This window comes from Vigna unguiculata, chromosome 5 (genome assembly GCF_004118075.2).
Source record: "Vigna unguiculata cultivar IT97K-499-35 chromosome 5, ASM411807v1, whole genome shotgun sequence".
Lineage (NCBI taxonomy): Eukaryota > Viridiplantae > Streptophyta > Magnoliopsida > Fabales > Fabaceae > Vigna > Vigna unguiculata.
Window position 1 is genome coordinate 14176433 of NC_040283.1, and position 12836 is coordinate 14189268.

The 12836-nt window shown below is 33.6% G+C and overlaps 2 protein-coding genes across 2 annotated transcripts; one reads left to right on the forward strand and one right to left on the reverse strand.

Annotated features, from left to right (window-relative positions):
• The first annotated feature begins 2163 nt into the window (after positions 1 to 2163).
• On the forward strand, positions 2164 to 10967 carry LOC114186102 (tetratricopeptide repeat protein 1). Its single transcript, XM_028074122.1, has 6 exons — positions 2164 to 2711; positions 3353 to 3532; positions 4469 to 4595; positions 5633 to 5746; positions 9722 to 9898; positions 10680 to 10967. The coding sequence occupies exons 1-5, from the start codon at positions 2367 to 2369 to the stop codon at positions 9835 to 9837; spliced, it is 882 nt and encodes a 293-aa protein (XP_027929923.1). The 5' UTR covers positions 2164 to 2366; the 3' UTR covers positions 9838 to 9898; positions 10680 to 10967.
• Positions 10968 to 11568: 601 nt separating this feature from the next.
• On the reverse strand, positions 11569 to 12291 carry LOC114183204 (protein LATE FLOWERING). Its single transcript, XM_028070133.1, has one exon. It carries the CDS (start codon positions 12242 to 12244, stop codon positions 11654 to 11656), a length of 591 nt encoding a protein of 196 aa, XP_027925934.1. The 5' UTR covers positions 12245 to 12291; the 3' UTR covers positions 11569 to 11653.
• Positions 12292 to 12836: the final 545 nt, after the last annotated feature.

Genomic DNA, 12836 nt, shown 5'->3' on the forward strand with positions numbered 1-12836 from the left:
ATTTTTTGGACTCATTTCTGGTTAATCCCTTGAGTATTGCTTAGGCTTGTAACTACTCCCAATTAATCTCTTGAATATTGTTTAGGCTCATATCTACTTTGACTATTCCTTTCTTTTGATAAGTTACTCCCGACTCGATCAAATATTTTTTCATAAGCTACTTCTTGCTCCACTTAAGTATTCTTTCATCTTTAACCACTCTAAGTTGACCTAGTTTAGGTATTATTTCAAAAAGTCACTTTTAGCTTAACCTATTATTCTTTTATAAGTCATGTTTGAATCAAGAAAGTATTCTTTAAACAATAACTACTCTAGGTTGATAACCAAGTATTGCCAAAAAACCACTTTTGGCTAAGGTAAATAGTTAGCATGATTGGTGATCACTAATTACACTTTTAGTCACTACAAAAGTTGATTGTCTATTAATGTATGTAGATTAATGCTTTTCTCTAACTTGCTCATTGAACACGAACAATATTATTTTTTAAAGCTTTGTGTTGGCTAAAAAATTTAGCAATGTTTTGCCATTGTACAATGTACTCTCTATTTTTCTTCTTCTCAATTGCTTTATATAGTATTTGATAAAATAACTCTTGTGAGATCATTTTTGGTTATCGAACAACTAAATTTTTTTTAATGTCTTTCTTTCATTTGAAGAGTTTAATAATAATGGTTATATTAAATGCACTTCATTCAACAATAAATGCTTATTTATTCTTTGTGAAACATCCTAATAACATGATGTACTTATCTTCTCCTTCCGCATTATGAATATTCTTAATTTGCCTTAAACTGCAATGTCATACAAAACAAACAATTTTTTACCCAAAGTTGATAATGCTTATTCAAGAATTTTGTGAAGAAAAATAACTTTAGCTCTTTATTCAAGAGATTATTCTTATGTGACTTGTCCTTTATTTAATAGATATCTTCTGGCATCTAAAAATGGTAGACATTATCTGCATCAAAAAATAACCATTTATGTGTTTTTTCATTTTAGCATAAGACTAACTCACTTTTATTTATGTATCATTAAACAAATATATTGTATCATACAAACAAAACATAAACATTTGCATAATGTTGTATTGTCGGTTACACAAAACTCTTATATCTTATATAGTCTGTTGTTAAAAATAATCATGGTCATGCAAAACAAAATTATGATTTATACTTAATTGTTTTGGATACTTAATTAAAATTATAAAATATCATTTTTTTCAAAAAAATAATAAATGAGTTTTTACGTGTTGTTGAAAATATTGCTACTTAGAACATGTAGCATGAGCCCCCATTATATATGAAACATTTATGTGATTCTACATAAAGAGTAAATTTATCGTATCAAAGTGGCTTTTACTTTATTTCTTTGATATCTATCAAATTGATGAAACAAATGAGACTCATTCATATTTTTTTTATTATTTTTTTCTTATTTTGAATAAATACAATCATAAATGTTCATCAACAACACACGAAAAAAAATATTAAAAATACTTTGACATATTCACCACAAATTATTTAATATTTATATACATAAAAATATAGTTGGAATGAGTATCTAATTTTTATGCATACACACCTTATTCGAATTTAAGAAAATAATAATTCATTTTAAATTTCACCCAAATATGTCATTACAAGATGTAAATAACATTATTTTCATTACAATTTACTCTAAAAACTAAATAATAAATACAAATATTATATATATATAATATTATACTATATATAATAATTAATAATATATAGAATCACGCCATTGTTATATTTTGGATTTATTAATTTTAAATCTAAAACTTAGAGTCATTTTAATTAATTTAATTCAGATGGATTCCGATAACATTAAAAGTTCGAATAAATTTAAAAGCTTTAATTATAAATTTATTATCAATTAAATTGATCTAAATCAATAAACATTTTTAGAAAATAAATTATTATTGTTGTTATAGAATAATAATCAAGCAAAAAACATAACCTCATAACTTTGTTTTCATAAAATTCCTCAAATATAAATTAGTTTTATAGTATACTTTTTTAAAATCGACCTAATTAAACGAAAAAAAAAAGTTTTAAACATCAATGACTGTTATTTTTCTTAATTTCCAAAGAAAAATTACGTAAACCTAGGTGCAAAAACGGTTCATGTTCATGTTCAACCACAAATGTTTATGAAGAGGACAAAAATCAAACTTCGCAAAACGGTGTGTTCTGGTTTCCGCTGGTTCTAGAAACACCCACACCATAAGTCGCCGTGCGAACGCCACCGTATCAAGAAAGCTCACACGTATTTCTACTGCGGCAAAGAATCCCATTTTCTGGTTCCTGCTGATCCAAACAGGTCCTTCAAAGCGAACCTTCCAGAGATGGTGGTTATAGAGCAGGAAGAGAGCGAGCAACGAAATGCGAGTCCCTCCAACGCCGCCGGCGCTGCCAACGACGCTTCCGATGGCTTCGAAACGGCCAGCGAGGCTGATCTCGCCAGTGATGATGACGGTGGAGATGGTGGAGCAGCCAGACAACAGGAGCAGAAACACCCCGAGGAACACCAACGGCAGCAGCAGACTGAGCAACAACCTGAACACAATGTTCCTCAGAGCACCACTGAATCCTCGGAGAATGCCTTGATCACTGAAGAGTCCCCCGAGAAGGCCTTGATCACTGAAGAGTCCCCCGAGAATGCCTTGATCAACGAAGAGGAATCGAGACAGGTGATTATGCGTTGAACTTAAGGGTTTTGTTTCTAGGACCCTTCTGATTGCTGAACTATTCTCTTCTTTGATAATTACGTTTTTCTAATTGAAACAATGGGCTTAATTGAAGTGGTTTAAAGGTTTCTAAAGGTTTTTGGTTCATGTATTGGATGGCTACACTTACGCTGAAATTGTCGATTTTTTGGAATGATCACTGCAAAAGCAATCTCGACTAGTTTGTAACTAATTCACTGGATTGTATAATGAAAATGCTATATTTTGTATATTTGACCTAAGGTGATTGAGGATCGCAAAACATAATTGTGAAGGCATTGCACCTTGTTTAATGACTCTCATCTCATGATTTTACAGTTTTGAATAAATTTAACTAGTAGCAGAGGGTGTGATATAAGTGTTTACATAATGTTTAACTAGCACCTCTCTTCTTTTGTAACCTGGCTTATGTGGTCAATGAGTGATTAACTACTCATTCCCATGTTCTATGAGGAAGATATTGGAGAGCCTTGGTTATGCGCAGGAAAAAAATTATTTTGATACTCTGACACTTAAATTTAGGAAACTCTGAAATTGGTGTACAACTGTATATTTAGCCTTGTGCATGTAAAGAGAGTATTGAGCGCTGTTGGTTTATGTCATAGAAAGCATTGGATCATGCAAATGAAGCAAAGTTAGAAGGCAACAAGCTTTTTGTAGATGGGAAGTATGAAGAGGCGTTATCACAGTATGAAGTTGCTCTACAAGTAGCACCAGACACACCTTCATCTGTGGACATACGGTCAATATGCCATTCGAACCGTGGTGTGTGCTTTCTGAAATTGGTATGGCCTTTTTTTATTCTGTTAATGCATTTATTATCACATTCTTATGTTATGCTCTTCCTCACGTCTACGAGATGACGTATTGAACTTAATGTTTTTCCTCTATGGCTTATGCATAATGGTCTAGCTATGGTCCTTGACCTTTCTATGTTTTCATTTTCAGAGTTCAGAGTTAATGGTTGAAACTGTAAAAAGTTGGTTTTGTTTTTCTATTTCATACTGTTTTTGAAGAAACAAAACTAAAAATTAAGTGGTTTATGTTTTATTTAAAAAATATTATTATTATTATCTCAATACAAAGCATCATTATTTTTAAATTAAATAAATGATAGAGAAAGAGGGAAAGCACAACCTCAGAAAAAGCAAATTATGCTGCAAAGCTAACTGCTAGTAGAAATTGAACAGCAGAACTTTACAGGGAAGGTTAAGCGTAATATTTAATACAATAATAATTTTTAAAGGAAACGAGACTCCCATACAAATTTGAGTATTATTATGACACAACCATAAGCAATTCCACATGTTTTAGAAACAGTTAAATATATGTTGATGAGCATTAAGTATCAACCTAGCTTCTTGTAGAGTTCAAATTTGGGGATAGATACTAATATGCCAAAATTAGCTCGGCTATGTACTTACATATTAGTACCCCATTTAATAAATATGAGCAAAACCTGATCCCAATCTGCTTCAATCAAGTGGGATTCTGTTAAAACAAACTTCATCATAAGATAATAAGAATTGAAGCAAGATACTTTATTCTTGTATTCTTTCCTTCAGCTTAATTTTTTTAATGACATGTATGCTATCATTTGATAATTTTTTATCCCATATAAAGCCATAACATGATTTAGCATTTCTTTTTATCCTGACATAATTTTGTGCCCACTTTGTTATTTGCTTGCTTTTCTTAAACAATTGTCAAATATGCCACAGGGAAAATATGATGACACAATTAAGGAATGCACAAAAGCATTAGAACTGAATCCTGTGTACGTTAAGGCTTTTGTGAGAAGAGGAGAAGCTCATGAAAAGCTCGAGCATTTTGAAGAGGCTATTGCTGGTGAGTTCAAATTTTACAATAGGGTAGAGGGTAATTATACCAACCTCCTCTGGGGTTTGCACTTATCACATTTGGCACTTCTTCTAGCTTACTTTGTGTCCCTACCTTTTGTCTATGGATGGCAATAGAGTGAATTTGGTTTGACTATTCTCTCCTCCTCCCCAAAGTAAAAATTCATCCATATTCTCATACTGAATGAATATGAGATTTTTATCCCATCCCATCAGGAAATGGGTATACCTGTACCATGCTCGCACTCGCTCTTTTAGTGTTCCAAATATTAATTAATAATCTTTTTCTACAAAAATAAAAATCATAGCAAATAAGATATCATGTTGCCAAGTATTAAATGTGAAAAGGATACACATTTTCTCCAATGTCAAATATCAAGAAAGAAATTATAATTGTATAAATATTAAAGAAAAGTATCAAATAACAATTAGATAAAAGTCAAACAATTATATAAGAGTAAAAAAAAAAGAGTAATTAAAGGTGTTTTGATGACATATATGTATTTTTTACTACATATTACGAAACTAAGGACCAAAATAAAGTTCATATATGTTTTTTTGATTACATACTAAATTAAAGGTATTTTAGTAATTTAAATTGGAGATGGGGGACGGAGGGAACGAGGACGGCTATGTACTTACCATCTTCATCTCCATACCTAATTGAAGAAATTGGGTAATATCCATACATAGTCAATGTGGGTTCTCTGTTAAAATTGGGATGGGTTTGGATAATATTCACGGGAATGGGTTCATTTACCATCCCTACTTCTATCATGTTCCTACTCTATTGCTCTTTGCAATTAGGAAAGTAAGGGAGGTGTGATTTCTAAAATAAGAAATGTGTACACACCTAAGGGAGGTTGTTATAATTATCCCTTAATTTTGGTTATTTATGTTTTGGTTATTGATGAATAAGTGCATGCTGTGTATTTCACACACCAATAGCATTCTGATTCTTACACTTCTTCGTCTTCATTCATAACCAGCTCTTTACCTGCCACCATTTTTTTTAAATAATTACAGATATGAAAAAGATCTTGGAAATTGATCCCTCAAATGATCAAGCTAGGAAAACTATTCGACGCCTAGAGCCACTTGCTGCAGAAAAACGGGAAAAAATGAAGGAGGAAATGATTGGTGAGTCTCATTTTGTCTTTCTCTTCATATTTTAATATCTATAAATTTTGTTTTTCTTTAAGGTCGTTCATAGGCTTGCTTCATTGCATTACCTGTATTTTTGTATGCCTATTAACATACACTTGCTACAAAACTTCATGGCTTGATCCCAAGATATATCTTCTGTTCAGCTGTTTTTTATTTTCTTTTATTGTGGACTATGAAGTTCATGTGTACATCTAGTTACTTGTCAATTCTTAGCATTGTTTTCTTGCTCTAAAATGGTTCAAGGTGAAGCAATATTTAAATCTATTAGTCAAACAAGTCCGTATCTGTAATAAATTCTTATGTCAAATGGCCTTGTTAAGATATAAAGATTTAGAATGCTCACGTAATTAAAAGATCTACTTGTTGATTGCTTGATTGTGAGTGATAGTGTGATTATGCAGATGAATTGTGCATCTCAATTTGCTTCATAGCAGCATTTATTCTCTTGAACAGATATTACCTTCCTGTAGAACACGTAATGGTATTCTGTTTGTATTCTATGTAATGGACACATATGGTTTTTTGTGTTTTGAGAATCTTGGAGGAAAAGTGGAAGGGTTGGCTAGTTTATATAAGTTATTTTTATAGTTTAGAACAAAGCTAAAATATATATTGGCTTTATGGCATATGCCTTTTGTTTATTCTGCTGGATCTACTTAGTTTTAGTTAGATCAAAGCTAAAATTCTTAGTTTAATACGGGGTGATAGATGTCATCACTTCTCTTTGCTACTTCTATATTAGCATCAATATCATAGCTTATCATTTCTTCTTTATTTTTTAGCCATTTATGCCCTAAGCCTAAATTCTAAGATAGTATCCATTAGAAAGTGATTTTAAGCCTACTTTATCCTCACAAAATTCGGTTTGGTGAGGATTGTCCTCATTTGTATATATATTCATAAATTGACCTTATCTCTACTTGATTTGAGATATGCAACATACCTCTCACTCTGGGGTATTGACATCTTGTGTATGAGACTAGATATTTATGAGTGGTTCGCTATTGACACGATAGGCCTAACAAACCTTATTAGGATATCTGATACCATATTAGAAGTGAATGCAAGCCTAACTCATCCTCACAAATCGTCATCCTCTTTGGTTCTACTAGAAGAAAGTCTATGTCTCCACCCAGTAAAATCCAGTGATGCACTTTTCCCCTAATGAAAACATTTATTCCACAATAACAATCCACCATATGTTATTCCATGAGACTCAAGGATATCATTCTCTTCTTCCTCACACTTAGTTCGCACAAATTTAACAAAAGAAGTTCTCACATTATACCCTCAAGTTCTGAGAAGGATGAAATCTTGACAGAGATCACATGGGTGGTTTTGAAGAAGCAGTGATGGAAGAGCTAAAACCCTAATCAAAACCCTTCTTTACTAATGTGCATGGTTTACATCATGAAATTGGTTAGAATCCAAGAAGAGGATTTTTTTAACCTTCATCAAGTAAAAATAGTTGAGTTGGGACAATTTTGCTACTTCAATGCAAAGCAACCCTATTGCTCCTAAGCAAAACATGTTGCTAACCACAATTTATTCAAGTTACAAAACTCTTCAATAACACAACGAAAGTGCAATAATCAAGCATCTTGTTTTAAAAGTTTAGTTTCAGCCAAAACTTGAAAGATACAATACAAGACAAATACCAAATTAGGCAATAACAAAAAAACTCTGCAGAAATAACTGCTAAAGAGTTTTTCAAGCATGTGCACAAACTTTTCAAACCAAAGATATAGTTCTTCCTCAATCAAGAAAATTGAAGACGGGATCCTTCGTAAATATATCAACCTGAATCAACTAGTTTGCAAAGTTTTATTGGTTAATATGCTATCAACTTTGAACCTGTCCCAAATCCCATAGACTGGAACCTTTGCATTTGTATAGGTGCACTAGAACTTGGTACATCTTTGGAATAGATGGATAATCAGCTTGTTTCATTCTATACAATATTTTTCAGTTATGAATGTCACCCCTCTTAGCATAGTGCTACAAAATAGTTAGGCAGGCAGAACACATTGGCTTCATCTGGCTCTACTAGGCTGCCCTCGGAAGAACAAAATCTATCTTCTCCACTTCCTCGGCCTGAACATTGAGTGTCACTATTGCATCCCAAGTCGGTTGGCCTATTTGGCACCTTCCATCTGTCATATGCTTAATAAGATCCTTACCCTTCATTAGCATCTTATGATTTGCATATACCTTCAATAGTTCATAGCCGGTCTTGGAAGAAAGCTTCCATTTCCTTATAATTGCCTCAAAAAAATTCTCTACTTCATCAACCTTATTCAACTTTCCACAAGCTTCATTTGCCATCAAATACACGTCATGCCAAGGGTTTGTCTCTCAGACCTTCCAAATTTTTTCCACTTCATCCACAATTCCTAGGTTTGCATAGATGGGAAGCAAAATTTGGAGTAGCTAACAATCCTGTTTTATGTTTTCAGCTTCCATCTCCTTCAATAAGGTTTCAACTTTATCTTGAAGCCCAACTGAGATGTAATGCCTAGCCAAAACAGCCTGTGTTTTAATGTTTGGTTCAACGTCTTGTTCTTTCGGTCTATCAACAATTTGATCCATTCCATCAATATCTCTGACTTGCCTTTTGTGTCTACTAAGATTGAAGAAGTAAGAGAAGGTTTGATATTCTCATTTTCTATCAATAATAATACAACAACTATCCTCTTCTCGTTATTCCTCTAGTTGAAAAGTAAAATCTGATCGCAAGCAAATACTGTAATAGGAAAGTCCAAATTGTTCATTTTATTGTAAACTTCCTATGCTTTCTTCACGTTGTTCTGACTAACACAGTTAGCCAATAAAGTCCTGTACATAATCTCACTTCTACAAGATTCTTGAATAGTCTCAATGTAAACCTCTGCCTTGCCTAAGCCATGGTTTTGGCCAATTAAATCAATGTGACTTGATAATATCTTTCAAGAAACTCAAGCTGGTTTTTTGACTCAAGCCACTCAGAGATTTGCAAAACTCTTCTAAACATCTTTCGCCTTCAAAGATAAACCATGGCATGTGACACCTCATCTTTGGTTAGATCAATCCCTTCTGCTATCCACTTCTCTAGAGCCACATGATCAAACACACTCAACACATTCATGATCTCATTGAATAGTTCAGATTCAATCCTTCTGTGACGTGGTTTTCCTTTCTCTTTGACTACCTCATCAACCTCGACTGAGGCTCCTCAACGTTCTCCTTGTCATCATTATCATCGGCTTTTGAAGCCAAAAGATTGTCAATATCATTTCTATACTATGTTTGGGTGCCACAAATCTACTATTGTGAGATGTGTGTATCGTGTTCATATTACCTCAAAGATCCCTTTATGTTACAAAGTTCTTGAAGTCGTCATGATCTCAAATGTTGCTTTGGTATTATGGCTATTTTTGATGACTTAGTTATTTCTATTTAGACATTATTTGCTTTGTCCGTTGGTGGTTAAACATTGATAAGTTACATGTTGCTTTGGGCGGTTAAATTTTGATGATACTAGTTTGTTTTACTTCTACCTTACATGGTGGTTAAGCCTTGGTCTCAGCTGACGATGAAGATGGCTTCTGCAAAATGGTTAAGCATGAAGTTGGCTTCCTTGTGTGATTAAGCCTCACTTGGTATATATCTGTTAGCTTGTTGAACATTCAGTGTCATTATTCTGCTTATGTTCTAAGCCTTGTATGATTTACTTCTGTTAGGCAGTTAAGCATTGAGTGCAAGTTTTGCACGGTGGTTTTGATTTTTTCTTTCTTTTTTATTCAAGTTGGTTAGCTGTGAATATTTACTATTCTGTTTTATGAAGGCAACGTGCTATCATGAATTTTGAATAGTTTATTTAGACTGTGCTGAAGTGCTTTATTTTGTGACTAGTGATAGGGTATATTTTACTATCATCATTTGCTTAGATAGAGTTTTTTCTTAATGCAGCAAAACTGAAAGATATGGGCAATTCTGTCCTGGGCCGCTTTGGGATGAGTGTGGACAACTTTAAAGCTGTCAAAGATCCAAACACTGGTTCCTATTCTATCTCATTCCAACGGTAATTTGTGTATAGCAAAGTCATAGCAACAGTGAGCATGAAGGAGGTGGTCTTTAGTGATACAGGTTTGAGACTTCTTTTGCTTGCAGCTTGTTAGGAAAATTTGGATGTTAGTTATGTATGATCTTTCAAAACTTAAACTGCGTCAAGGCTTCACAATAAATGACAACTGTTCTCATCTTTTGTAAAAACACATAGGTTAACTGTTTGTGCAATTTCATTGGCATTTTAGAAATATTAGCGACATCTTTCACACTCTTAGAGACTATTATCTAATGAAATTCTAGCTAGCCTCACTAATAATAAAGACTGACCATAGTTATCTAGTGGAACTAACGTGAGATTTCACTAGAGGAATTGTTGAAAAAGATTATCTCAGAATATGATATTAGCATTGCCCCTGGTCTGTAGTGTTCTAGATTTGCTCTTTATATTTTCGTTGGTGCTAAAAAAAGGTGAACTTGAGGTTTGGATGTTGTGAATTTGAAGTTGCTTCACACTTGTTTGGTACAAGTACAACATGAATGTGACATGTGAAAAATAAATTGCTGCTCATTTATAAACCACCCTCTCACATTTCTTGCACTCTTACAGCATAGAAGTCAGTTGATAACAAAGTTACCCCGTTTGCCAAACATTAGCTGAAATCCACATTATTTTAGTCCTCATAAAATCTTGTCGTGTCCTTTAATTTTCATTCCCTTCAATTTTTTATCTCCTCAAACCAGTGCACTAAATATTATTTGCATCAGTAACGATTTCACTGACCAAACCACTCAGGTACTTCATATCATTTAATTTTCAAGATAATGGGTCTAATTCACTGTTATATGGTTTGCTTTCTAGGTAATGTTGGAATTCTGAATGAAGTATGAACGAAGTTGCGCATTGTTGGATGGATGTCCGGGTGTATTAGTCGTGTGGAAATTCACTCATGAAATTTGATTGGCATTTGTGAACTTATTTGGGTTGTACAATGCTTTTTTATCATTGGGTCATTCTGCACAAGTTTAGCTACTTAATATGATTCACGTTTTAGCAATTTTAATTTTAATGTAGGCCCCTGATCTATGGCTGGGACTTCGATGTTAAGTTTTGGAACTAATATATGTGATTGTCAACACTTCCACAGCATTAATAATTATTTTTATTTCTTTCTGTTCCTGAGATGCTCTCATTTGTGGAATTGGTTAGCAACTAAAGTAGTACAGAAACTAGTCTGGTTATTCAATAAAGTGTAGTAGCAGAGTTGTGAGCTCTAAAGATGCAGTACCTCTGATTCAGAAGAATCTAGTTGTGTGGTTTTATGCTGTGAGCAGTTGAAGGTAACAAAGGGGAAATTTTCCCTTCGGTGCTTTTTAGGTCATTGAATTGAGTGTACTCTTGTAGGTTCAGAGGATCCTGCATATTTGTTAGATACAAATGGATTGGTCAACTTACATGCTTTTAGTTTGTAGGAGTAAGTTAGCAAACTATAATTATATATTTGTTAAAATACACCAAAGATGTACCTTGTTGATTCACTTCTAGAAAACCAAGTAAATACAAATTTCTCTCAAACGCATATAAACAGACATAAACATGTTTATCTTAATCGTCATGTGCTCTAATTTTGAAGTTCACTTGTTCTTGTTCAATTCATGCAATAATAACCAAAGTAAAAGGAAGACTTTTATTTTGGAAGTGAGGTACACATGTTAATCCGAAAAATGCAAACAATTATTCCATACCAAGACTAACACAATTAGCCATAAAAACTAGTCCCGCAATTCATTAGCTCTCAGAAAAGTGCATCTTCTCATTCCTAATCCATGCATTGCCTACAAATGGAGAGATAAATCAAGCTTTTGTTTCTTCTCGGTACCATTATTCCAAATTCCAAGATCTTGATCGTTACTTATAAATAATTTGGATTGAGATGTGTCCCCCCAACTGACATTGTAGTTCTTTCCATCACCATGTAACCTCTTAGTTCCCCCATAAAACAGTGTGTTGCCAAGTCTAGGTGCGCCATTTGATCCAAATTGTTTGGAAATTTGATGGTTTTGGAGATAGGAGAGTTCTGCTGCATGGGCAGTGATGATCATTGAAGTATTTAAAATGTCTAGATGGGTTGGTGCAAAAATCATAGGGGCTGGCAATGGGGAAGGGAAGCAAACACTTGAGTACACAGAAACCCTCTTGGCTTTCCTTGCAGCTGTTCTTTCTTTTTTGTGAGCATTTTGGTGTCCTCCTAGAGCTTGAGAACTGTGAAACTTTCTTGAACAGAATAGGCAGGGAAAAACTCTGGATGCATCTTCACTTTGGCTTTCTCCACCATTAGTTACCTTCCGCATCTCTTCCATCTCTCTATAACTGAAACCCACAGCAACTGAAAGAGGACTATAATACACGTCAGAAATTGTATGCATTTAATATAAAACTCTGTATATTTTAAATTATGATCAAGGCAAAGGCATCACCAGAGAGGAATAATCAGAACAAATGGTACAACAGTGTGACATAGGAGAGAACGGACTCGGAAGAAGGGTATTTAAGAAAGAGGAAACAAATGATCAAAGAGTTGAGAGGAGTTAGGAAGTGGTCTCAGGAATAGTTGGGAGGCGTGAAGGGTGTCTGAGTGGAATCATAAATTTGGCACAAGAGACAGTAGTTTGGTGTATGGGCTTGGGAACAGAGGAGATAAGATGACAGAATCAATTTTCCAAAGTAGTAATTTTAAGATTTCTACAATTTTCAGATGAAGCTTTTTATTCCTTTTTAGTACATATTTGTAAGGATTAAATGAAGAAAGTATTTCATATTCTTAAATAATTATGTCTAACGTACAAATAACTTAACATAGTAGGAAAACTACACCCATCATTCTTGATTGTTTTGTTTGATTAAGTGACTGACATTTGAATAACAGTTAGAGTGTACACAAATTACTGTTACTGTTAGAAAATATACTGATATCTGGGTTATATATAGAGAGAGGGATAAAAACTTTAAAGGGTTGAC

Coding starts and splice junctions, on each gene's coding strand:
- LOC114183204 (XM_028070133.1), bottom strand. CDS start 12,244: ATGCATACAATTTCTGACGTGTATTATAGTCCTCTTTCAGTTGCTGTG.
- LOC114186102 (XM_028074122.1), top strand. CDS start 2,367: ATGGTGGTTATAGAGCAGGAAGAGAGCGAGCAACGAAATGCGAGTCCC. Junction 2,712..3,352: donor ACGAAGAGGAATCGAGACAG/GTGATTATGCGT, acceptor TTTATGTCATAG/AAAGCATTGGATCATGCAAA. Junction 5,747..9,721: donor AATGAAGGAGGAAATGATTG/GTGAGTCTCATT, acceptor TTCTTAATGCAG/CAAAACTGAAAGATATGGGC.